We start from the raw sequence: 27487 nt of genomic DNA on the forward strand, positions 1-27487 counted from the left end.
ATAGCCCGTCAAACTGGGGCTTGGGAGCGGCATATGCACAGTGAGGTATGTGGAGTGGACGGTCAGTGGGGCCTGCTGGACAGTGCAGGGAACTCGGTATTCCGTGATAACCTTCGTGGGAAAGGAATCGGAAAGAGAATGGATGTGTGTATATGCATAACTGGACCCCTCTGTGGTACAGCAGAAATTAACACTATAAATCAACTAAAGCTCAATGAAATGTTTAAAAAAGAAAAAAAAAAAGAGCCCAACAACATTTTATGAGCAGTTTACAGTATTTCATGGGATCACTTGTTAACAAGCTTTGTTTGGGGATCTCGAATTTGCTATCCTGAGGGACCCTTTCTGGGAGACTTCAGATACGTTAGTTTTCAAAGCCATTGTCTACTCCTAAGAAAATGTGACTGTGATCTCTACACAATTTAGGTATGTGACGTCGGTGTGGGAGCGTAGAAGGAACTCCTCCGGCTTTTTACAGGACGGTCAGCACCCCTGTGACACCCTTTCTGGAGACTCTGTTAGCACCTTCACTTGCATCGACCTGCCTATCAAATGATTCCGTCTTGCTCTTCAAATAAGTACAATTAAAATAATTTAAAGCAAACCACCCAGAGTAACTACAGTCAAATTCAAATTCAGCACTGTGACATTCAGACAGGAATGCCTGCTTTGTTTTAAAATTACTGATGCGAAGTAAAATTAATTCTACCTCTCCATATTTATTCAATAAATATTGATTGAGCACTTTCCATGTTTCAAGCACCGTGCTAGGAACCGGGGTTGTGGCAGTAAAGAAATTTAAAGACAGACATCAACCTGAGAATTACTTCGATATAAAACTGCAGTTATGAAGGGAAATTGCTTGGTGTTATGAAAGCATATAATTATAATATATGTGGGGGAAAAAAACTCATCCTAGCGGCAACATGAAGAAATAAATGATAGGACACAGCTTGCAAGGGGAGGCTGGACCAGCACAGTGCGCATGGGTATGGAGACGGCCGTGCTCGCTCAGATCCAGAGGAGTGTCTTGTAAACGCCGCCTGAGGCTGGTACTCCGGTGTCCCTGCCGCCCACCCCGCCAGGCAATGGAGGCCGAGGCCTGCCCTGAGGGACTAGAGTCACCAGCACACACCAAGACAGTTCCCTGAGAGGCCCATCCCATGGTGGGCGTCCCCTTTTCTTCCGCCTCTTGGGCCTGCAAAACCTGTCACCTGCCTAAACCGTAAGGCACTCAGACCGAGCGCTTTGGAGGAAGTATGTTTTAAAAGTTTTCTGTTTCTCTGTTATTGCAGCTACCCTGACTTTGCTCATTTGCATCGCTGAGTGGCATTCATTCCCTTGAATGCATACATCACAGTTGCTCCCTCTGCGAAGGGCATCGGGGCTGTTTCCAGCTCCCGGCGGTTAGAGATGAAGCTGCTCTCAACACTGTTACAGAAAGCTTTTTCCAGACACAGTCTCACGTCTCTGGGTAAAGCATGAGGAGTGGAATTACTGGCTTACAGAGTAGACGCATGGTTCACTTTTCAGAGAAACGGCCGGCTTTCCCAAGGTGTGGCATTTTAGGTGTCTATGAGAGTTCTGGCTGCCCCAAAACTGCGCCGGCCTGTGGTGGTGTCAACAATTTTGTCTCCGCCGTGTTAGCTGGACTGCAGGCGTCCTGCTGAGGTGTCAACCTGCACTTGCGCTTCCTCGATGACCAGTTAATTTTGAGCACTTCTGCTCATTTTCCCAGGCGCTTGAATATATCCTTTTAGGTTTTCCTTACTGAGCGGTAGTTGACATAGTTTAGATGAAAAGTCCTGTGTCAGACAGATATGTGCGCTGCCGGTAAACACGTCGTCCCTGGCTGTGGCTTCTTGAAGCATTTTTTCATGATGTCCTCTGAGTATGAGATATTTTCATGTTTGATGAGGTCAAATTTGTAAATGGTTTTCTTCTACGATTTGTGTCTCTTTCCACACGTTCTTCTAGGAGTTTTACAAATCTAACTTTTAAGCTGAAGTCACGAACCACCTCAAATTAACATCTGTAAATGGCCTGAGGGTTGCGTGTGTGTGTGTTGGGGGAATCAAAGGCCATCCCCACCTACACGCAGAGCTAATCACTACGGCGCTACGTACAGGAGAGACAATTCTTCACCCACTGAACTGCGCTGGTGCCTCTGAAAGCAAATGAGCGCGAGTCCGTCTCTGGATGTTTGCGGATCTGCGGCCTCTCCTTTCACAGTACTGCACTGTCTTGATTGCTGTGGTTTTATACATCTGCAAGTCAGCAGAGTATTCCAAGTTCATTATCAAGATTTATTTTGTCTATTCTAAGTCCTTTGAATTTCCATGTATTTTAGAATTACCTTGTCATTTTGCACCAAAAAAGAGAGACAGAAAGAGAGAGACAGAGAGAGAAGGCTGCATGGGTCTTGATTGGAATTACATGAGTTTACAGATAATTTCAGGGAGAATTGATAACTTTATGAATACTGGGTCTTTCAATGAAAAAATACGGGGTGTCTCCATTTAGTTTGGTCTCACTACTTCCTATAAGCAGTGGTTAATGAATAGTTGTCAGGACAGAGACCTTGAACATCTTTGTTAAAATTATCCTTAAGAATTCTCATATACCACTGGTGGGAACTTAAAATGGTAGAAGCACTCTGAAAAACAGGTTGGCAGTTTCTTAAAAAGTTAAACATACAATTAACTATTTGACTCAGCAATTCCACTCCTAAATATCTAAAGGAAAAGAAGACACAAGTCCACACAAAGATTTGCATATAAATGTTCACAGCAGCATAAGTCCTAGTAGCCAAGAAGTGAAAACAACTCCTGGTGTCCAGCACCTGGTCCATATATAAACAGAATGTGGATCCGTAAATGGAAAACTACTGAGCAATAAAAAGGAATGAAATTCTGATAAAAGCTATAATGTGGCTGAACCTCAAATACATAATGCTAAATGAGAAATACCTGTAAAAGATGGCATATTTTTATGTCTCCTTCCTTTGGCTGCTCTCAGTATTTTCCCTTTGTTTCACAGCAATTTGTATGTCAGGCGGTGGTACGCTTTTGCTCACCTCTCTCCCGCTTAGGGTCCTCTGCACTTTGTGGATCTGTGAGACGGTGCTTTTGGGTTAGTTTTGGAAATGCCCAAGTACTTCTTCTACCCACCATCTCTCTCTTCTGCAGCTCCAACAACAGCCTAGACTGTTTTACGCCATCCTGCAGATCTCACACGCCGTGTTCCTTTTACTCTTTTTTTTTTTCTCTGTTTGCATGTTTGGATACTTTTCATTAATTTGTCTTCAAGTTCTCCTATTTTTCCTCTGCAGAGTACGATGTGTTAGTAAGTCCACTGAATCATTCATCTCTGATATTATAATTTTTTATTTCTAGCATTTCCATTGGCCTCTTTCTTTGGAGTTTCCATCTGCTGGATTCCGACTTGTTCACTCATGCTGTCCGCCCCTTTCACACACTATCCTTTAGCACAGTGAACATATCAATTTTATTTTTTTATTTTTTATTTTATTTTTTTGTCTTTTTGCCTTTTCTAGGGCCGTTCCCACGGCATATGGAGGCTCCCAGGCTAGGGGTCTAATCGGAGCTGCAGCTGCCAGTCTATACCACAGCCACAGCAACGTGGGATGCGACCTACACCACAGCTCACGGCAATGCTGGATCCTTAACCCACTGAGCAAGGCCAGGGAGCGAACCCACAACCTCATGGTTCCTAATCGGATTCGTTAACCACTGCGCCACGATGGGAACTCCTGAACATATCAATTTTAAAACCCTATCTGACAACTGTAATACCTGGGCTCTCTGTTTGTCTTCAATCTGGGTTATATTTTCTTAGTGAATAACCGTTATTCATAATTGATGCTGAATGTTTATGAAAAAGAACAGAGAGAGTGAGATAAGTAAGATTTGCATTTTTACAGGACATCTCTCTTCTTCTGTCAGGCTACTGGCTGCTGTATTAGTTTTGTATGCCAGCTGTAACAAAATGACCACAAACCTAGCAACTTAAGCAACACTTTCTAAGGGGACAGTTCTACAGGACAGAAGTTTCGCATGGGTCTCACTGGGTTAAAAATCGAGGAACTGGCAGGCTCCCATTCCTTTCTGGAGGCTCTGGGCGAGACCTTACCCGTCCTGGCTTCCGGAGGCCGCCCTCATCCTCCACCTGCAAAAGCAGCAACACTGCATCTCTCTGCTTTTCTTCCGGAGCCACATCTTCCTCTGATACTTCTGGCTTCCTCCCTCCTTCACTCTAAAGGACCCTTGTATCGCAATGGGCCCATGCAAAAAGAACCTCAAGGCTCATATCTTAGCCATCCCCTGCCAAGTCCCTTCTGCCAGGTAAGGGAATGCATCTGCAGGCTCTGGGCATTAGGATACGGGCATCTCTGAGAGCCGCTGTTCTGCCTACCAAAGCCGCCACAGGCCAAGATACCAGGGGGCGCTGATGTCGGTGTGTGCCGGCCACAGCCTCCTCCTGTCATTTCCTGTGAGGTCTGCAAGCGCCTGTAATCCCACTGGGATTAGTTTAAAACAGGAAGAAGTTATTACAACAGAGTCTCAGACACCGAAACCATTCTGTTCCAAATTGTTCAAAAATATCTTATTCCGAAGAAAAATCTCAAGTTTTCTACAAGGAGAACTTGAAATTATATTACAGATGGAAGAAATGAAAACTTTCAGGGTTCCAGAATCCGTGACATGCTCCCATCAGAGGGCTTCTGCAGAGACCGCTGCTCCCACAGACATACCCTCAGGCAAACGCTTACCTTCCGCAAGTGTCACTTCATCATCTCACAGAAGCTGAACACGACCTCCATACTCAAACCTGACCACCACCCGAATTAAGCTCCACAGGCGCACACTCTGTCTTTTTGCCTTGTTTTTTTTTTTAAGGGTCGCACCCACAGCATATGAAGTTCCCAGGCTAGAGGCTGAATCGGAGCTGTAGCCGCTGGCCTACACCACAGCCACAGCCATGTAGGATCTGAGCCTCGTCTGTGACCTACACCACAGCTCATGGCAACGTGGGATCCTTAACCCACTGATTGAGGCCAAGACACTTAGCCCCCCCCCAAAAAAAAGAAAGAAAGAAAGAAAACGAATTACAGACTGTTAATGGTAAGAGGTGATGCTGAGCATTCACAAAGGACCAGGTGCTCTCCATACACGAACCCGCGCAGCACTACACAACCTAAGAGGTGGTCGCTGCCCCCCCCCGCCACCCCCGGTCTACAGCCCAGCAGGCTGCAGCGCAGGCGGCCCAACTTCAGCACGCGCAGAGCTGCGATGCACATGCAGGCCTTCCAGCCCTTCACGCTCGCTAACCAAGTCCTGCTTCAGCCTTAATGGAGGTGCATGTTTAGCCACGTGGCTTTGGCCAAGCTGACACGCGTCAGTTTTTCTGCTCCACGTCTAAAATGTCCTATCTCTTTTCCTGAACGTTGCCCCAAATTGCTTATTCTTTTTCAAGAGGTCTTAGATATATTTACACTGTCAAAAACTCCTTACAGACGAAGTTCAGACACTTACTGAGTAAATGTTGGGTCAAAGGTTATAAACACTTTGAAGGCTCTTGATGAACACTCGTAAATTGCTTTCTGGGAGAACATATCTCCTCACAATGTCAAATCTAAGGGAAAACACATAATCTACGTCATGTCTGGATTATTTCAGCTTCTCAAGTTGAGAGTCGAGCAGGTGAGGTTTGACCAGATTCTGAGACTCGCAAGCGCGATGACCTTCTCCACGCCAAGTCATTCCTCGCAAGCAACTTCACGCTTTGACCGCAAGTCTGTTTCTAAACACCTTAAGACGCTTGATTAAGACTCCTAATCAATGATAATCAATGATCTAACACTCTTAAACAATCAAATTAAATGAGGCCTTCGGTAAACTTTTACCTGACAAAGGGGGAATGAGAATGGCACCTACGATTTTATTCAGATGAGCGGTTGAGATTTTACTGACTGGCGTCTTCCTCAGAAAAAACCGTAGGACGAGCTTCGAGCTGGGATAACGAATCCGACAGAACAAGCTCCAGAGGCAGGCAGAGGGCTCAGGCCGCCGGGCGCAGTGCCTGCCCCGCACGTACTCTTCCATAACCCGAGGGAAGTTCCAGAAACTCTGTACCTCGGGTTCCTCTCCTATCATCCCAGGTTCATCGTAACCTGCTGCTAAGGCTGCAAAATGCTTAGGGCGGCAGGTGGCGCCCACCCAGTACATGCATCTCAGCCAGTTACTGAACTCCCACCCTGTACATCTGCCGTCGCATTTAATCACAAGCTCCCGAGTCAGATGTTCTTACCATCACGGAACAGCAGGGAAATGACGACGGCCAAGGGACGACTGAGCTGCGACTCAAAGCCAGGTTTGGGTGGTTTCGCAGCTAAATCATGTGACTACTTTTTAAGAGTCAGGAATTAGAAAAGTTGTATCATTTCCTTTCACTAGGAAGAGGGCAGAATTTGTGGTGAAACCTATTCTAAAATTAATCACAATACGTTTTAAGAAGGTATGAAGCACAGGGAAAGACACCTGGAGAACAGCCACCCACTCAGTCTCTACCTGGCAGACCTGAAATTCTACGGGGGAGACCTACAGCTGGTGGTGTGATCACCAACAGGCCCCTTTTCGGAAACGCCGTCGCGCGGTCTACACTTGGTGCCGGCCCTCCCCCCGGGATGCCCACTCCCGGCAGCACCGCCACCGCCGTGAGTGGCTGAGCTTAGACCGGGCCATCTTCCCGATGCTCTCAGGCAGACGGCGGCGGCGGCGCTACACCCGACCGACCGCGGAGAACGTCTCCCCGGGGGACTCTGCTTTCACATCCAGCCTCGAGTCCATGGTCCTCAGCGACAAGTCTCAGGTCTTCCCAAGAACAACAAGGATGAACTGACGCTGGCAACTGACTTCTCGCCATGAGCGCGCCTCTGCTCGGCGGCTCTTTCCCGCCACGTGTGGACATCATGCATGAAGACTCCGTGTGGCCAACACAGGGATTCTGGTATCCTCTATATTTATAGGGACTGATCTTTCCTTTCTTAGTTGTTTTCAGGTTAAGCAAAAGAATACAGGCTTGATCTTAAAGCAAAGTGGCAGGGAGGCCCAAGTGCCACTTATTAGCTCTTGACACAGGTCAAGCTCTAATTCTCTGAGTGTTAGTTTCCCAACTTTTAAAACTAAGAACTGACAATCTTACATTCATGCTTGGGAATTAAATAAGAGGCATGAAAGCATTTGATACAGCAATAAACACTATGCAACAGACATCTCATCCCTTCAAAAATGAATCCTGAAAAAACATGCTGATGACAGCACGTGCCCGCCTTCGGCCCTTGATGGGCACTTTCAGGACCTCCGCCACCACGTCCATCACCCATCCTGTCGGCGACTTAGGATTACTCTCCATATCGATTTTAACTTAAGTAAATGTCCTATCATTGATACATAGCACTACTATTCATAAACTCATGTGTGTGATATGGTAATCACACTTTCCAACAACTTTATTATTTTTTAAATATTTACACTCTGTTCCTTTGTCTTTTTAGGGCCACACCCATGGCATATGGAGGTCCCCAGGCAAGGGGTCCAACTGGAGCTACAGCTGCCAGCCTACACCACAGCCACAGCAACACAGGATCTGAGCCAGGTCTGCGACCTACACCACAGCTCATTGCAATGCCAGATCCTTAACCCACCGAGCAAGGCCAGGGATCGAACCCATGTCCTCATGGATGCCGGTCAGGTTCGTTAACCGCTAAGCTACAATGGGAATTCCTCCAATAACTTTAAAAATTAATCATTAACACTGCAAGGAAGTCGGCCACTTACCATCTGAAACCATGAGAAACATCAAGGATGTGCATCCTACTCTTCGAGAGCCGCGACGGTAGAGAGAAAATGAGAGCAATCGAGTCACTCAGTGTGTAACCCAGGCCACTGAGCCCCTCTCTGTGTCTTAGTTTCTCAAGAAAAAAAAAATGGGGGGATAACATCCACCTTTTAAAGTTAAAATTAAGCTCAGAGGCGATACACGTGTGGGTGTGTGCGCGCACACACACAGACACACACATTTACCTTGACGTAACCCATGCTGCAGCGGATGGTCAATGCGCACACACACACACACACACACACACACACACACACACACACACACAGTAACTGCTATTGTACTTCCTAGGAGCAACCTCACATATGTTAACATTTGGTCCCGGGGCTGTTCCCTGCTGTCTCCCTTTTAGGTTGTAGCTTCGCTTTTTCACCATAGTCGTCCCTCCTTTATTTTCTCAGCGTCGAGCCCTTGACTGAGAACTTAGGTATTTACAGGTTTACAGCATAAGCTGGGTTGGTGTCTCTGTTTTCTGGTCAGTGTGCACATCACACTGACTGAGAAGCATGTGTCGGCAGCCACACTGCTTACTTCATGCAGAGAGATCCCTTCAGTACGTGCTCAGCAAGGAGCCAAAAACCCAGGGCCGGTAAAGGCATGTGTGACACAAACTGTGCAAGACATGGTTAATCCAGGCCAAACCATTACTGCTCTCTAAAGTCCAAAACAGCCAATCCAGATACAACGCAGCAATACCTTCCAAAAACAGTTTTCCTGATGTTTAGCTGCTACATCCTAAACTGAACAAACATCCTTTCCGAAGTGAAATTCCAAGCGACCTTCAGACTTCTTCCATGGGCAGCTCGTGAGAAGACACTATGGCGCATGATGCAAAAGCTGCCCACAGACCCGCTCAGCAAACTAGAGAGCAGGGCAACGCTCTTTTCCATCTCCTTGCTCTCCTGGGAACTGGCCTCTGAAAACACGCTGAGAGGCCCATCGTTTTCGACACCTTCCCTTGCTCTGCCTATTTGGATCAAGGGGCTCGGGTATTATTTTGTCACAAAAACAAATCAATGATCTTATACGTTAAACATTTTCTTACTTGGATAATGGTTTTTCGAGGAAGACAAAAACCTAGGCTGGAGTACTCTTCAGCGGTGTATTCCTGGGGAAGTTGCGAACCTTTACAACCTTCAACTTCTGTACGAGGAAAACCTTAGCACGTGGGGCCGTGGTGGAAATCGGGGATAAAGCATGAAAGGGAGAGAGAGAACAGAGCGCTAGACCTCATGGAGTCACCCAAACCAGCAGCTGCTGTTTCTAATTCCTCCTTTCAGTAACTCTAAGTGTTTTCAGGAAGATCAGAGTTTGGAGGAGATGAAATATGTACTTGAAAGAACAGTCAAACCACAAAGTGCTATGGGAAATTAGGATGTCAATATTAAACCCACCAGAAAATCATGTTTTTACTACACAGCCATCCACTAATGCTCAGGGATTATTAGCACTTTGGGGAAACCCTTTTTGTTCTACAGCCTTGATGACTGATCATTAGAGGAAACAAACACTTCTTCGGAGAACTGATAATTATTCAGAAACAGACTAAAAAAATTGTGACGTGTGAGTCAAACTTCTGTGTAAGGTGTATAGAAGGTGCAGACACAGCGGAATGACTGCCACAGTCGGGACACAGCAGACCCCCTCACAGTGACCTTCTTTCACGTGACGAGACCACCTCAAGTTTATTCTCTGAGCGAATTCCCAAATCCCAACATAGAATGATGAACTCTAGTCACCACGCTGTATGACTGTGACTTACTGGGATTATAAAGAAGACGTCAAGTGAAAATTAATCCCACGTCGTTTAGAATGACATGGGGAATTTACAACGGGTTTCCAGGAGCCAAACTATGATTTCTGTGAAGGCTCCAGTCATGTCTGGGCAGATGCAGGGAGCTGAGGGCTGAGGCCATTTGTCACCTGCTCCTTATTCACCGGAGCTACTCCAGAGCTGTGTGTACACAGGAGTTCATCAATAACTACTTTTGAGCCAGTGTAGATTAGGATAATTCCAACATGGTAAAGAATAATTCACATTTTCTCCACTGCAACGGCAGAGACAGCTTGTTACTCGCCAAGCGTGTGACGCCAGGTAAACGATGCTTTGTTTTACACTATAGTTACTAGCACCATGGAGCTCGTCACACAAGTCGATGGGGAAATGGAGCCGAACTACACGGAATTTTCCATCACCCCGCAGGGACTCTCGTTTGTACTCTAATTTTCATACAAGGTATTTGAGACGTGGAAGAAAAAATTCCTAATCTGTGAAACCTCTGGGGAGAAACTTTTTTTTCTGCAATAAAAAAGTGTCATAGGAGTTCCCGTCGTGGCGCAGTGGTTAACGAATCCGACTAGGAACCATGAGGTTGCGGGTTCGCTCCCTGCCCTTGCTCAGTGGGTTAAGGATCCGGCGTTGCCGTGAGCTGTGGTGTAGGTTGCAGACGCGGCTCGGACCCCGTGTTGCTATGGCTCTGGCGTAGGCCGGTGGCTACAGCTCCGATGCGACCCCTAGCCTGGGAACCTCCATATGCCGCGGGGAGCGGCCCAAGAAATGGCAAAAAGACCAAAAAAAAAAAAGTGTCATAAATGATGACAGCATATGAAGTTGAGAAGCCTGTACGGACAGGAAGCCCTTCACACACACAGGAAACCGGGCAGCCGGGCGCCCGCTTCGGCGTGGGCAGTGCCCATTCGCCTGGCTAAGGCCAGTCAACGGTTGCTCCCCGTCCAGAGCAGCCCCTCCACACGGGCCCCTCCCTCCTCGCTCATCCTCCCTGCAAATCGCCGACTCCCAGGCGCCTCCCAGTTCACAAGCGCCGGCTGCTCCCTTGTCAGTGCTCGCTCAGTCCCGTGCGAGGACGCGGGCAGCAAACCCCCTCCACACGGCTCACTGGGCCCGTGCACTTTCCTAAAAGACCCCTTATAGGAGGAACCAAGGTACAGCTTTACCCACCGAGGCTTAGAGAGGTGGAACAACTTGCCCGCAGTCACATGACCAGCAAAGGTGAAAGTGGAGTCTGAACCCAGGTCTGTCAGATTCTCACCCTCTGGCCTGGGTCTGCGGGCGTTTCTGGTGACACAGGTGTTATCAGGAGGAGATGGTTTCTGAGCCCGAAAGTGTAATCATTTGTGTGTAACAGGTGTGCTAGAGTTTCAACAGAGAACAAAACTTTAGGACAGAAATTTTAAAAGGATCAACGTGCGAGGGTGACACGCTCTACTTCTCCTCTGCACCTGGCGAGCTGACGTGCGCCCCGAGGTGTGGTGCCCGATGCCAAGCCACCCCTGGTCTCTCGGCTCTGCGCTGCCCAGGGGAAATTGGTAATGTAGAGTTTTCTATCTGCTATGATTTAAAAAAAAGTGAAAAAGAAACAGGTGACACTGATGCTAGCCATGTATTTATTTTGCAGTTTTGATTCCAGGCCCTTTGGGACCAGGTGTGTGACCTCCAGTCCCAGCACGTCCCACTCTGGACCAGACACATTCCAGTGTGCAACAGGGACATGTGCTGGGGGCTGCCCTGTGGACAGTGCGGTTCTAACCTCTGCCCAGTGCTCTTGCTACTACGTCTCAACGTGTCAGAGACCCTTTTCAGGACAGCTTTGTAATCTAAAAGGAGACCAAGTAAAGAATTCTGCAGTAACACCGAACTAGTTCACTACAGCACGGAATGTTCTTTCAAACATGAATTGAGAGAATTATTAAAGTTTGAAATTAATTTTATACAACCTGGAATGTCAAAATCACGGGCATTTTAGAACATGGAGTGTTGCATGGTACTACCTGTTAGTGAGTACTAAGGCTGTAGGCTCCCTGAAGGCAGTGGCTGTGAATTTCTTTGCTGAGAAAATCTCACGTAAAATTGGGAAAGTGAAGCTCTTCATTTCATTAGCCTTAGCCCGCATCGTTAACATGCCGGACACATGAAACTCCCAGGTGTGATGCAGACAGTCCACGTCTGAGAAGGCGACACTTCCAGTTCAGAGAGAGGCAGGATTCAAAAGCATCAAAAAGCACTAGACTTGTGAATACTGTATATACATTAGTAAGAATTAGTTCCAGCAACTGAAATCAAAACCGTGACAAAAGCAGAAATGAAAGGCAATGGAGCAGAGCACAAAGGAGAACGCTCGGGGCCAACGTGGATGGGTACACCGCTCAGCCCCGCGAGCCTGGGTCAGCGATTTGACCCCCGTGAACCTGCATGCAGGACAATGGCACCTGCAGACCTGAATTCTGCAGCACCTCGGGGCATGCCGGGGGGAGGGAGAGCCAACGCGAAGCCCGGGGCACAGCGGGCCGAGCAGACAGCCAACATTCAATACCCGAAGATGATAACGAGGGTGACTTCCCATCATTACCCACGCCTGCATCCTGGGGATGATGTGAAAACCTGCTCTCCTAACTTGCTCAGACCAGACTTCTAATTCTGAGAAGTGTTACTGAGGGCAACGATAAAATACGTTCAGGCTATGGGCTGAACTGTCTGCCCCCCAGAATCACAGGCTGAAGCTCTAACGCCAGTACCTCCTAATGCATATATGGAGACAGGACCCTTAGAGAGATGATGAAGGCAAACGAGGCCTTGGGTCCTGGTCCAATGTGACTGGTGTCCCTGTAGGACAGGAAACCTGGACGCTGAGAGAGAGCCGGGAGGCCACTGAGGACACAGGCCAGGGGCCAGGGGGAGTCAAGGGGAGGGGCCCCAGGAAAACCCTGATCTGCCAACACCTTCGTCTTGGACTTCCAGCCACTACAGCCCTGAGAAAATACATTTCTGTGGCTCAAGCGACAGTTGAGTACTTTGTCATGGTAGCTCAAGCGAGGTCACTGGGCGCCTGAAACATAACCTCATGCTGTTCCACCGGACGGCTGCCTCGCTGCGATTCACAGCAGAGCCTGAGCTCACTGAAGGCTGAGGGGCTGACCTACTGCTCTCAGTGAGACGCCCACAAGGCTTGCAATCTGTACTGTGCTGGCCTCCTAACTGGTCTCTGCCCCGGCTGGTCCTCCGCGGATCCCGCCTCCACAGGGCCACGTGGTGAGCCTCTCTTGATCGCATGCATGCCCCCTCCCCACCCCATGGCTCCGCTGCTGCCCCAGGGCGCCCACCGCCTGCCCCGCGGCCTGCGCAGTGCCCTCCCGGCCCAGACAGGGCTCTCCCACTCCCAGCCTGGCCCCCATGTGCGCTCCTGCTCTGCTGGTACCCTGGTGACTCCTACCTACTCTTCATTTCCCAGTGAAATGTCCCCAATACCTCAACCAGACTTGAGCACTCTGGCTTTTTATGGAAATACTGCGTTTTCCCTCAGACTCTCACAGTGACCACCATATTACACCATTTAATTTTCTTTTCTTTTTCTTAGGGTCACACCTGCAGCATATGCAAGTTCCCAGCCCAGAGGTCAAATAAGAGCTGCAACCGCTGGCCTACACCACAGCCACAGCAACATGAGGAGCTGCATTTGCCCCCTATACCACAGCTCACGGCAACTCCAGTTGCAAGATCCTTAACCCACTGAGCGAGGCCAGGGATTGAACCCATGTCCTCATGTATATTAGCCAGGTTCTTCACCCGCTAAGCCACAATGGGAACTCCTCCATTGCTTTAAGTGTGCATATTTATTTTGTTCCAAGGCGGGGTCCCTGTCTCCACAATCTCTCTAATCCAAGCGCGGAGCCCAGGCCCTGCCTTTCATACACCCAGTGGGCGTTTAATACATGTCGGCTAAATGAATGAGCAAGGGGACGGATGCTTGTGATCAATCATACTAAGTCATCCCAGCTCCAAGGGGAGACTCTCCAAGCTTTGCAATCTGGCTCACGTTCTGGATCAGTCATTTACTTCTCTGAGCCTCAGTTTTACCATCTGTAAAACCAGTACAACAACCCTTGCTACTGCCGTACAGACTAAATGAAACGCGTGAGGATTACCCTCCGTGTGTGATTCTTGGCCACTCCCTTCATCTTATGCTCTGGGCTCCTCCTCTTCACCTGCGTAATGAGAAGAGCCCACATGCTGCGTGAACTTGCTGGGACACATAAAGCCTGGTCTAGGGTGTCAGTCACCCCTGGACGCGCCCAAACCCTCAAGGACACAAACCCGATGCACAAAGCTTCCCCTAAAACGGACCAGCTGGGAGTCAAAGTCTGAAGGCTACTTAACCGTTACAAATTATGGAAGAAAAACATGCGGCATGAACAAAAAGAAAAAACACTTTATCTCTGTTAGCTCTGGACCAGAGTGCCTGTCTGTTCAGAGCTTGTGTGGCACCGCATGAGTTCAGAGGTGAATTTACGCTGCATCAAAATAACCGTGTGCTGGCTCATGCTTTTATTTATGCTTCATAAAGCTAGGATTTGGGCGCGTGTGTGTGTGTCTGTCGCTGTCTTCCATTTAGAACTTTAAACATAAAGAGGTTTCTAGGCATTTAGTAAAACATTCCTAACAGAATAAACATGAATTTCATATATTAATGAACATCAAGGTATATTATCAGAAGGGTACAAAGCTCTGCTTTGCCTCTAATAACACTCATTTCTGAGTAAATACTTCTTTAGAAAGTGAATTAGAACCAACTCGTCATTCACGAATAGGAACCTGAGGTTGTTATCAACAGGAGCACTGCTGCTGAGAAATGGAAATGATCCGTGAACCCGAAGCAGCACGTGAACATCCACCCCGGGCGCTGCCCGTGTAGGCTCGTCACACATTTCAGCTGTGACTCGGGACCTCGGGACCTGAAGAGCCACAGACAAGGTAGACAACGCTCCTCCTCAGAGTGCAGAGAATGCTTACGTTAAATCTTCAGGGTAAAGACAACGTCCAGTTTGTACCCCCCCGACTCGTGGCTTTAGCACTGCAGTGACTGGGAGGAGCCATACACACTGGTTGGGAGAGAGCGGCTGCTGTCCAACGAAAACAAGTGAAAGCAAAGCGGCCCGTCACCGGCCCGTCACCATCCTCCTGCACGGCGCACACAGGTGGGAGGGCCCAGGGGTCTGCTGCGGGGTCTGGACAGGAAGACGGATCTTACCTTTGGGCTGGGGCGCTATAGCTGTTATCATAGGAATCATAACTCTGTTCATCATAAGCAGTGCCATATCCATCATCATAGTCCTAAAACATAACAGGAGAAGTACATCAAAGTTCAGAGACGTTTCTGCACAGAAAGATGCATTCTGCTTTCAAGTGAAATCATTTGACTATATATCTAATTATAACGTAAGGAAAAACATAAAAGTGACATCAGTGAAAATGACGGAGTAAGAACCTCCAAAAATCTTCTCTGAAAAAGAAAAGAGAAACTGGTAAAAATGGCCAGAATCAACATTTTTAGAACTCTGGAAATTAACCAAGGCTTGCAGAGATCTGAGGAACAATTGTTTTTTAAAAACTGGCTGAATGCTGGAATGATCAGTGAGCGCTGTGATGTTTTAACTTTTCCTTTTCCTACCCGTCGCCCCAGCTCTGCGGGAGCCACGACCAATCCAGGTGGAAACCAGCTGCTGGAGGTCACTGGAAGGGGTGGGGCAGGCGGAGGGCTTTCCAAACCCCATTCCCAAAGGACTGACTTTATTTAACCTGACTTGGAGCTCAGCCAGTGCATAGAGCCTTTCCCCTGAGGGTAGCTGAAGAAAATAATTAGCGGCAATTGTCTACCATTTTACCTGCTTGAGGTGATAGAGAAAAAGTCGAGCAAATAACAGGCTCACGAAACAGCTTACGAGGGGAAGTGGGGTGATGAGACCTCTGTGTGAGCTCCGCAAAGCTCTTGACACATTTCTGTGTCCTGCAGTTGCCCGGAAAAGACCTGCGAAGGCCCTGAGCTTTCTCCTCTGGCTGACCTTGAGGTTTAGCACGAGAAGGAAAGTCAAGGCTAAGCCAGAGTTGGTTGTAAATTGAGTGTCTGAGGATTGAAGACATGCTTTGACATGGCCCTGCAGGCTCTTGGCAAAGACTAGGGACTTAGTTTCCAAGCACGCCATCAAATCTCTGTCCAGCCATTAGCTGGTCACTAAGGTGATGGAGAGAAGACACTTCGGTGGCAACACGTGACAAATATCAACTTTACAATATTAATTTGGAAAAGCGACAAAACCAAAAAGAAAAAAAAATCCTAGGGAGGGAGGAGAATTTGATTTCCACATGGACACATTATATTAAATGTCCAGTAACAACAAAAATTATGCACCATGAGAAGAAACACAAAAGTATAGTCCATACACAAGAAAAAAAGTAGTCAATAGAAACTGCCCCTGAGGAAGCTGAGACACTGTAGTTACCAAGGACTAAATCAGTTATTTGAAATATATTCAAGGAACAACAGCCTGTATCCAAAAAAACTGAAGAAGGGTAGGAAAACAGTGTCTCGCCAAAATAGAATATTAATGTAGATATAATAAATCCAGGAAAGAATCCAAAGAAATTCTTGAGGTGCAAAGTATAATAATTCAAACAAAAAATTCACTAGCAAGGTTCAACAGCAGAAACATGGGTATAAATCCTTGTGACCCCTCAGTCATTAATTTCCTCAGCTATGCTAACAAAAGCACAAATGGCCAAAAGATATAGACAAAATGGACTCCATCAAAATTAAAAGTTTCTGTGTCACTAACAAGAACGTGAAAAGACGACCCACAGGACGGGAGACACTACTTGCAAATGACACATCTGATGATGGTCTAGAGTCCAGAGTTTATAAAGACCTCTTATAGCTCAACAATAAAAAGATAACCCACCAAGAGCTGAAGCCATCCTTCTGGCTCCATGGGGACGCTCTGAGGACAATCGGCAGCTGTGACAACAAGTACGCGTCGGCTATTTTAAAGCACTTTGGCATTGCAAAAGGTGCAGAAGAAAGGATCATTCCATAAGATCACGCTAAACACCTTCCTCAGGGACGTTTACGTCTACGAAGAGAGTGGATGCCACCCACGCCTGAGGTCTAAATTTGGCGGGGAGAGCGAGTTACACAGTGACTTTGGACTTACTGTAGTTACTGACTTCATCTTTAAAAGGCCAGCAAAGAATCTAAGCATTTTGGAACGTCAGTACTACCAACGGCCATCAATGTAATCACCAGCGCCAGATCTCCTCAAGTGGAGAAATGCGGTCAAGGGGGGAGAGAGAAAAGACTGGAGTCAGATGGGCTTCTGCATGTTACTGTCATGACTTCGGGCAAATGCAGCCACCCCTCAGAGTCTTTACCTGCAAAACGTGAGTCCTTAGTAAGCACCCTGAAGGGATGAGAAAGGACATGGACGTACGTGTGTGCTCCAGCAAAAAGACCTGGTATGTGATGAGAACCGTGTAAAGAGCGGCTCATGTCATTAACCATCCCGGCAAAGCATTTCCCTGGAAGACCTCTCGCCTGGATTTCTCAACAGTGAGGCTCACATACAGGGTGGAACCAATGACTGATTTTAAAGTGATGACCTTAGTTACCCTCTTTTAAGAAGCCTCTACTAAATATTACACCTCAATTTATTTGGTTTATAAAAGCCAAAATACCTAACTAGGAAGTTATACTGTCCTGCGTTCAATTTCGTAAAACAAACATTAATCCTAAAGCATGCTGCAGTCTTTGTAGAAATTTGTACATGATCACCTTAAATTTTTAAAATGTTTTTTCATAAAGGAGGAACTGAATATTTGCAGAAGAGTTATGTGTTCAGAACTTTGGACACAAGATAGAATATGAAGAGAACACTCATTAAACAGGGAGAGAAGAATCAAAGTCAGGAATAAGGTAGAACACGGCGGGCAAGCCAAGGTGTTGCCTGCAGCAGCTCATGGTGGGTTGCTCACACCGCTGTCATCTTCCAAAGACCCATGCCCATGCAAGGAGGGGAAAGCTATCAGGCAAGATTCAAACAAAACACTTTTTTGGAGATGATTTTAGTTGTAAGATAATCAGCAAAATGCAGATATTAGCCACAATTCCGGTGAATTAATAGAAGCAGCTAGCATTCTTAACACAAGGAGTAACCTTGTTAAAAACAAAACAAGCCAACTTTCACTGAGCACCTGCCCTGTGCCTGGTACTCCTGCTGGACGTCATGGAGGGCAAAGGAGTGTCCCAGGCTACTGAGTACACTGGCATCAGGGAGTGGTGACAGACGTCTAGGGAGAGAACTACAACGCAGCTTGTCACTTGCTGGGCCAGAGGTGAGATTGAGGCAGCAGAGAACAGCCAACTGGGAAAGGGGAAGAACCTTTTCCAGAAGTGTTGATGCTGGAACTGGGTCTCAAAAGTGGAGAAAAGCACAAGCAGCTGGGAAAATTTATTTAAAATGAGGCAGAATATGGGAATTCCCATCATGACTCACCAGAAATGAACCTGACTAGTATCCATGAGGATGTGGGTTCAATCCCTGGCCTCGTTCAGTGGGTTAAGGATCAGGCATTGCTGTGAGCTGTGGTGCAGGTCACAGATATGGCTCGGATCCCAAGATGCTATGGCTGTGGTACAGGCCGGAGCTATGGCTCCGACTCACCCCTAGCTTGGGAACCGCCATATGCTGCGGATGCAGCCCTAAAAATTGGGGGAAAAAAAAAAGAGGCAGACTGAATAGCAGGAGCAAAACAAAAAAGGTCTAGACCCAAGAGGGCTGCTCATCAGAGTTCAGGTGGGCAGGCCTCGGGGTACAAAGGAAAGACGGGGAGCAAGGAGGCCGAGGAACCCACCCCCAGACCATGAGGGGCTGCGCTGTGGAGTGTGGATGTAGATTCCTAGTGACACGATCCACTCTGTGTTTCAGGAAGCCAGTCTGGGGGAGGGGGGGTTGGACTTGCAACTAGGTCACGCCCTGAGCCTACAGTTTGGCAAAACGTGGAGCTCATGGTTGCTTTAATAATTTGTTAGTAGTTTAAAGACAATCAGGCTTCACTGAGTACAGAATTCTCTATTTTTATTTAAAGAAATCGAGATTCTTTAAATTCTAGTAAATGACCAGAATTTTCTTAAATAACTAAACTGTTAAGTAGTATACTATTTTAAACCTATAGTTCTGTCATTCATTCCTTGTTCAATTATTCAGTCAGATAGTACAATGCTAGCTGTTTATCTGAATTTTCAAACTGTTTAGGTCACTGAATTATTGACTTCCATGTTTTACACTGAAGATTTAAAAAAGTTAAATGTGCAGTTCTCACAAGCTTTCTTTCATGATGATTTCCCAGCTGGATCTGGCCTTAGGTGGACACCGTCTTCTGTCGCAAGTGTTACCTGTTCAATGCACCAGCCTTGAAAAGCAGACGGGAGCCTACAGCGGACAGTGGCAGGGCCGAGGGAGGAGAGCCGAGTGGGACGGTAACTGAATGCCCACGTGCCCGGGAGCCAGCAGAGGGGACGTGCGTTGACTACCTGCTCTTTTCCTGCAAGGCCCCCGACGAGGTCACCGGCTAAGGACAACCGGGGAGGCCGGCTGGCCCGGGACCCAGCTGGTCAACGCCAGGGAGGGTGTGGACGGAGGAGCGGTGTGGGGGCCTCTGATCACTGGGCCTTTTGTCCGAGGAGCGGCAGCGCCCTTCTGCCCGACGCTCTTATCTTCCAGGGTTTCCAACGACTAGCTGCTTTGCTCATTTGTCTCATCTGACATGAGGGAATTCCTCTGAGTTTTTCTGAGGCTAGAGTAGGAAATTAAAAACCAGTGACTGCGTTCTTTGTCCCAAGTTAACACACAATTGGGCGGGAGCATAAAGCTGGTGTGGAAGGGAGGTTACCGACCTAGTCCCGTCGCCCGGCTGTGCTAAGAGTCTCCCCTTCACCAGCTGGTCGTCAGGCCCTGAGACGGAATCGCCACCTCGCTGTTGGCTGGGCTCAGATCTGCCGAACGCTTTCTTTGCACACTTGAAATTTTTGCCTATTTTCTTGCCTTTCTCTATTTTCCCCTCGAGAACATTCGCCTCCATGGCACATCAGCCCCATTTTGAACACGCGTCCTGGGCTTCCAACGCGGTGTGGGTTCCCAGGGCACACGCGTTCCCTGCGCATCCGCGGCTGCCCTCTCCGACGAGCTGCTGCTTCAGGATGACGCCGGATGCGTCTCAAGTCTCTTCTGTCCCCACAAACCCAGGGTCCCCACCCCTGAGTGACGCCAACAATGGACCCCCCCCGCCTCTACATCTGTGCAGAAACGAGCGCCTGGCTCTTGGCCTCTCCTTCCGACGTGGACACGGCTGGCATGGTGCGTCCTTGCCCAGAGCGATGGCAGCGCTGGAGCGTGACGAGGACCCCGCACGATCACCAGCCCACGGCCCGGGCGCCCCCTCGGAAGAGCGCCGAGGGCCGTCTGCCCTGAGCGGGCCTTCGCTCCGCGCTGCTCCCCAGGCCACTGCTGCATGACCTGCAGCGGGGAACCGGAGCACCGGAGCGCCTCTGCCCTAAGCGACCTGACTGGACGTCCTCTGGAAGAAGCCCCGCAGAGGTCCTACCCGTCGGTCACACGCACCGCGACAATCTTTCACCCCTTCCTGGCGCTTTAAAGCTAGCGTCCCGCGCGTGTGCTGAGGCGGTGGGGGAGACACGCATCTCTAGTGCAGCGCAGTGCTGGGAACCATCGGTCTACACGAACCTCCGAAGGTGCCTCTGTCTACACAGAATCAAGGCCTCCCCTGTACCGTCTGACCATCACTCCACCTGGCCAGGAAACCTTTTTTTTTTTTCAGGGCCACACCCGAGGCACATGTAAGTTCTCAGGCTAGGGGTCGAATCGGAGCTACAGCTGCCGGCCTACACCACAGCCACAGCAACAGGGGATCCGAGCCATGTCTTTGACCTACACCACAGCAACCCCGGTTCGGATCCCCAACCCACTGAGCGAGACCAGGGATCGAACCTGCAACCTCATGGTTCCTAGTTGGATTCGTTTCTGCACTACAACGGGAGCTCCGTAAACCTTCAATCCTTACGTCCTATTTTCCCCTCATACCCTTCTCCTCCATTCCCAGTGTGACCGCATCAGAATCACTGGTTCTCCAAGGGACTAGTGCAACAGGCTAACCCATCTCCTGGCTTCAGAAGGTCCTTCTCTAATCCCTTCCGCAGGATCATCTGCTAAGATGCAGGCCTGTGGCTTCCCTGAGCACCAATCTCCCGGTTCCTAGGAGATAAGGAAGGCATTCGGGGTCTCTCCCAGCCTTGTCCTTAGCAACTTCTGGGAACACAGCACTGTACACCCCCGCGCCCTGGTAAGGGCCCTGAAGAAGCTTCTCTGTTCCACGCTGTCCCCTCTCCGCATGCGCTGTCCCTCTGCCGTCACCTGTTTTGTCTTCCACCTGAAGACTTCCGGCTGGATTATCACTCCCTCCTCTGCTTCCCTGATGACATAACTTGCACACACGGTAGCAGCAACTGCTTCTCTGCCTCCCTTCTCTCCCCCTGGTCTGCACGGTCCTCAAGGGAAAGGAACAGCCCTTGTGCTCCTGTATTCTCCATGCTGGGAACACAGGACGCACAGAGGAAGGTTTGTTGAATGAATGAATGAAGAAAGGAACTAATTAAAGACCACGTGGCAGGAAACAAAGCAACAGCTTCTTTAAGATGAAGGCAAACTGAGATGAGGTAGAGTAACATACAGTATTTATTAAAACAAAAGTTTTGATAATGAGACCTCACCTGAATTCTTTTTTCAAGCACTACCTACCTACCAATCTTCCATGCCCTGCCCTCAGCCAAAAATTCCCTTTAAATCGGAGTCAGAACAACATTATTAAACACAGAGAACAAAGACGGACAAGAAATAACTGTATATTGATACACATTCTAGCAGAACTGAAAAAATAGACTTATTCATTAAGGTCCACTTCTGAGCTGTTATCCTGGATAAGGAAGATGTCTAACTGGAAGTGACAGGGTGACCTGGACACCTGGTAAGTGTTGGGGCCGGGGGTGGGGTGGGGGTGGGGGTGGGGCAACGGCAAGAGATACGTGCTCCAACACAGGTGCAGCCCCTTCACCTGCCAGTCCTGGACCTGTAAAACTCTACCGACATATGGCCAAGCACCAAAGAAGTGTTGCTTTGAAGAAGAAAGATTTTCCAGGATAAAGGAGACAGCATGACCTATTTAATTCTATTTCTGTCCCAAGTAAAATCAAGCATAAAATTTAAGCTGGGAAAAACTATTTTAAACAGACAGAATTTAGAAAAGAGTGATTTAAAAAAATAGTGTTTAGGTTTGAGTCCTTTTAAAAGGAGACACGTATGCTACATACCACCTCACTTTAATTACAGTGGAAGCCTGGTCATTTCAAAATGTAAAAATTTTTCATATAAGTCTTAAAAGATTTAAATCCAGTCTTATCATCACTGTTTTGAGTTTTTAAAACATTCACATTAGCTACAAGTAGTCTCTGGAGAAATTCACTTTTGCTGGGGGGGGGGGGGGCTCTGAATGATGGTCAAATCCTGGTCGAGTATCACCAGTGATCGGCGAGGTACCACAGAACCAGGCTATTTTATAATTAAGGACAAAATCACCACATCAATAACAACTCCACATAAAAACCTGTCCCCCATAATCATTTAAACAAAACATCATTGATTCAGGTCCAATCAAATTGCACCCCCGTGTGGTGCCCTCCGGAGGTGAGGCACGTGTCACGCGGCTTCAAGGCTCACACAACTTGGTCACAGCAGTCTGCGGGGGTTGGAGCCCTGTGCTCAAACTCCAGCTCTGCCCCCTTCTCTACTAGCTGTGTGGCTCTGGGCACATCACCTACCCTCCTGGCATCTCAGTTCTAGAATTCGCCAAATGAAAACACTCATCCATGCCTCCTGGCTATTTCCAATGGCTGTGGGAGGACTAACCCAAAAACACACCGATGAAAGACACTGGCCAGTTCTTGCCCAAGAGCTGGTTCCATTTTATTAAGACCCATTCCCTTTCACGCTCTCCAGGTGCTAGGCCAGGGAAACATCTGAGATATTCAGGCATTTCTCTTTTGTTGAATGTGATAAATTCTTAAAACTTTGCCTAAACTATAATGACTAATTTTCATTCTGCAAATACTAGTATTAGTTACTACTGTGGTTTTTAAAGAAATGCCTGACCAAGATCAGCTGTAATTCTATCCACATCTGAACACAACTTTAAAAAACACATGTACGTCAACTATTCACAGAATGTCTTCTCTCAGTTTGTACCTGAGATAGAACTCGATTTGTTTAGATTTGACAAGGAATATAAATAGAGAAACTAAAACAACAAAGAGTTTAACCCAGAATTTCTACAAAGGGAAGAGAAAACTGTCAATAGAAAATAAAATTAAACCAGAAATCCCGCAAAAGTGGCAAAAGGGGGTAACTAAATTTTATTAAGCCCACGCTACGTTTCATGCTAAGACTCTTATATCAGTGTTTCCACTTTGCCCAGGAAGTAGGCATGTGTTGAATGCCTATGTTCTAAGCACTTGAAGATATGCTATTGAACAAAAACAAAGCAAATCAAACATCTTTATCCTCGTGGGGCCTCCATTCCAGTGGGAAGCAGACAAAAACCAGCCATCACCTGAGTGTGTGGAGAGGCTGGGCTCTCGGACAGGTGCCCGAGGAGGCCTTGCGGAAAAGACTTTGCAAACAAATGTGACAGTGAGAAGCTGGTGAGGCCGAGTCTGGTTTGGGTTGTTTTCTTGGTGGTGCTGTATTTCAGGCAGTAGGAAGAGCAGATACAAAGGTCAAAGGGGAGAGGTCACAGTGGGGAGAGCCAGGGAGAGAAGTGCAGGAACGACACCCCAGGGGGGTTCTGGGGCTACAGCGGAGGAGGTGCCCTGGAGGTCCCTGTGCCTCCGGTGACTGGGTGGTGTGTGTGCTGACTGCTTCTGTTTCGTTGCTCTAAACTTCCAGTGTACTATTTCTTCCTTTATCTGCTTCTAATCTGCAACTAAAACTGGGTCATTATTTTTTAGATTTTTCAGTTCTAGAATATTTGTTTTCTGTATTTTCCAGCGCTCTACTTAAATCATCAATTTTACCTTTTAATTTCACGATTACAATGAGCACAGTTATTTCAGTTTGTGTCTGCTCTAAGAATCTATTGTGGTCTGTCTTTATTGTTTTCTCAGTTTTTTTATTATGATACGTTCTTGTATGCCTACAATTCTGATTTATGGCAATGACACCTGAAAGATCACAGAAGTAATTTAAGGCCTACACTGCCACATTTCTCCAGAGAGAATTCCTATTTGCCTTGGGTGGCGGACGGGAGAATCAGCAAGTCCGGCTGCACCTGCCTCCCACAAGGGCAGCGATGATGAGCAGCACCCTCCCCCCGCCCCCCCCGGGAGCCCAGCTTTTCTGGGTTCAGCCCCAAAGCCCAGGTGATTTACCAGTCTCCTTCACCCAAACTTGGAGGGCCTTAAATTCCAACTTTTTTTTTTAAACTTCAAACTCTGGATTTCTTTTAAGGCTCAGATCAGCTTCTCAGCAGGCTTCCTCTTCAGAAACTGGCAGAAGCCCTCACAGCCTTTCTCAACCTGGGTTCTAGCAGAAAGTGAAGCCTGATGCCATGAGGTGTCCACCGTATATAAAACGAGCTCACTTCTTTCCCTGGGATCTACAACAGCAGTCCCGTATCTAGAACACCATTCCTGAGGAGCTAAGGGAAGAGTCAGGCAGATGACACTCTGGGCCCTGTGACTCAGACGAGGAAGCCCAGTTGAGAGGCTGCCCCTGAGATGCTAAGGGGGCCTGGCAGCTGATTCTCGCCAACACGCACTGGCAATGTGGTCTCCCCGAGAACAGGGCTCTGCCTCCATTGTCACTTCCATGCCCCCAGTGCCTGGCACAAGATCGCCTTCCATACACCCTTCCTGAGTGCATGGGTCACTGGCAGGGATGGGCAAGTACTGTGTTCTGGCTCCGAGTGTTCTGGCTTGAGAAGGACTGCTGATCGCACGGGGACCGGCCGGGGAGAGGGAGCAGGGTCTGCAGTCCTGTTACAGAGGGAAGGGGCCCCCGACCCACCGAGAGGCACAGCCGATTCACGGCGCAGAGGGTTCCCTGCAGTGAATCAGCAAGCATCCGAGTTTCATCATGTTGGTCCTAAGACCACTCCTTGCTCAGCTTTTAGAGTCACCAAGAAACCTTCAGATTATTGTCTAGTCTAACGACAGAGGGACCGGAGGTGCTGGAGGCTTGTTCTGCTTGAACAAATCCGCTGGAAGGAAGACATGCTCTTCTATCATAAACAAGAGTATCCGGTCTAGAATGATGTCTTCAATACAAAAATTGATCATTCTTTTAAGCCTCTGCATTCAAGCATAAAGTCCATCATAGAAAGGTATAAGCCCTCAGGGCACAGCTCAGTGACCCTTCACCAACCGAGCACAGCTACGCGACCAGCACCGGATCACGAAGGGGATCACCAAGAGCCCCCGAAGCCCCCCTTGTGCCCGCCCTCGGTCCCCATCCCCCGAGGAAGGAACTGCCATCCTGAGTCCCAACACCACCGGGAGCCCTACTGGCTTTCAAGCTTCACAAAAACGGCAGCAGAGCTGACACCACTTGTTTCCGTTGGTCAAACTCCCACCCGCGAGACCGGTCCAGCGGGCTGCACGCAGCCGCCCTGGCCCCTTCTCGCTGCCTGAGAGCTTGGTCTGCACGCCTGTCCTAGCACTTATTTCTCGTTTTGCCTCTGTACCCCTTGCAACGCATCCACGTGTGAGTCTCTGTTGAGTGGCTCCCCGAAGCAGAATCGCTGGATCCTGGGGAGGCACGTTTTCGGCTTTAACAGGTGGTACATCCGCTTACGTCCCACAGCAGTGGGTCAGAGTCCCTGTCGCGCCCATTCCAGCAACACTTGAAATGATCTTTTTGACTTTCATCCTCCTCGTGGGTGTGAATCGTACCAGGTATTATGCTTTTCATGTATTAATGTTTGGCGCACAGTTAACAAGAGTTGACACTGAAAGATGGAGTAACACTGGTAAACTGAGGAATTAGATTCTGGGCTAACAACAATAAAAATACTGAAGACATGACTTTTCATATGCCAGGTACTGTTCTACTCTCCGTATGTCAATTTATCTAATCTTCCTAACAACCCCCTGTGACAAGCACTAATATTTCCATTTCCATTGAAGGAATTGAGGGACAGAGCAGTTAAGCAACTTGCCTACGGTGACAGAGCAAATAAAGGCACAGCAGGGAGTTTACTAGTCAGTCTGGCTCCCGACTTTGCTTTTCACTACTGTGATACACCGCCCGCCTGGTCCTATGAGACGGAGGGTCAGACACTGCTTCGGTGATGCGCTTCCCAGGACAATGCCGCCCGACCAGGATTATCTAGGCGTCCAGCTGGCCTTCCACGGCCTCGCCCAACCTGACGATGTGGCTTCACTTTCAACTGCTTTAACCCTAAGTATCCTTGTGCTGTTATGTACCCCACGCTCTAGTCTACCCATCAAACAAACTGACTAGAAACAAAGGTACGAGTGGTCGTATGCCAGTGAAGCTCTCATCAGCACTGCACCACTGCCCGGCACTCCTGACCGTCCCTGCAAACCCCGCCTTCGGGCGTCTGTGCCCTTGACGGCAAGTGAGTCTGCATGGACGGCCTCCCAGGTCTTCCTGCCTGAGGGCTGCCAGGCCCCTTTCCCGTTTGGTTTAAACATTCTTTCCCCCAGAAAGTCTTGCCACATTCCATCAAGCCGCTGGCCTTCCTTCTCTGGTGCTCCCGGAACAGTCTGTGTGTAAGACAACTGCAGGTGTTCTTAGCCTGAACAGTAACTGTGTTTCGTTTCTGAGTCAAGAAATCAAACATTGATTACTCACTAAATTCTGGGTTCTGTGGATAAAAAGGCATGGTTCCTATTACCAGTTTAAAATATAATGAGAAACAGATAAAGGAGGATCACCTCAAAGATAAGTATCCTACAGAGGATGAATATACATGGGTTCGAGTAAAAACGGACGACCACCTCAAGTACAGGGGATCTGGCGGCATCAGGGTGAGAGTGATGACGGCTCCTTCCGAGACTCCGATCCGCTTGCAGGAAAGGACTGCTTCTCTACGTGCTGGTTAAAGGCTCAAGGAAAACAGGAAAGCTAGACGGCAGGTGCCTGTGGGATCCGCCTTAACGGAGGACTCATCTAGAGGGTCTCACGCTTCCTTCCCTGCCTGGGCCCTCATTCACCCCAGGGATGTGACACATCCATCACCTTAGCTCACACACACTCGCTCAGCTTCCTTGGATGGGAGCCTAGCTAAGGAGGCAGCATTTGCTCTCCACGCCTTGGAGACGCTGTCATTTCAGAGTCCTCTGTTCCTTTAATAAAGCGCTTCTGGGGCTTGTTTTTCTTTAAAGGAAGGAGGAAAAACCAAAAACCCAAACCAAAATCCCTTCCTATTCATGAGTTTAAAATCTGAAGTTACTTCCTAAAGTTTTACATTTCTAAAATAGGTCAACTTTTCAAGCATTTTGGGAAAGACAGAGACTTGTGAAGCTCCTGATAGACGTTTCAAGTAAACTGCACACCGCTCTTATTCTCGCTTCCGGTAAAATGGATATAAAAACTACAGAACCTTCATCTTTTTATCTAAAATAAAAAGGTGTCC

At 48.1% G+C, this 27487-nt stretch overlaps 1 protein-coding gene across 1 annotated transcript in view; it reads right to left on the minus strand.

The window, feature by feature from the left end:
• The window catches only part of KHDRBS3 (KH RNA binding domain containing, signal transduction associated 3), a 158814-nt gene that overhangs the window by 15902 nt on the left and 115425 nt on the right, over positions 1-27487 (minus strand). The window contains exon 7 of the mRNA XM_047783200.1: positions 14964-15046. Coding sequence (XP_047639156.1) covers positions 14964-15046 — 83 coding nt within the window. The remainder of the gene's footprint in view (positions 1-14963; positions 15047-27487) is intronic.

This window comes from Phacochoerus africanus, chromosome 6 (assembly GCF_016906955.1).
Source record: "Phacochoerus africanus isolate WHEZ1 chromosome 6, ROS_Pafr_v1, whole genome shotgun sequence".
Lineage (NCBI taxonomy): Eukaryota > Metazoa > Chordata > Mammalia > Artiodactyla > Suidae > Phacochoerus > Phacochoerus africanus.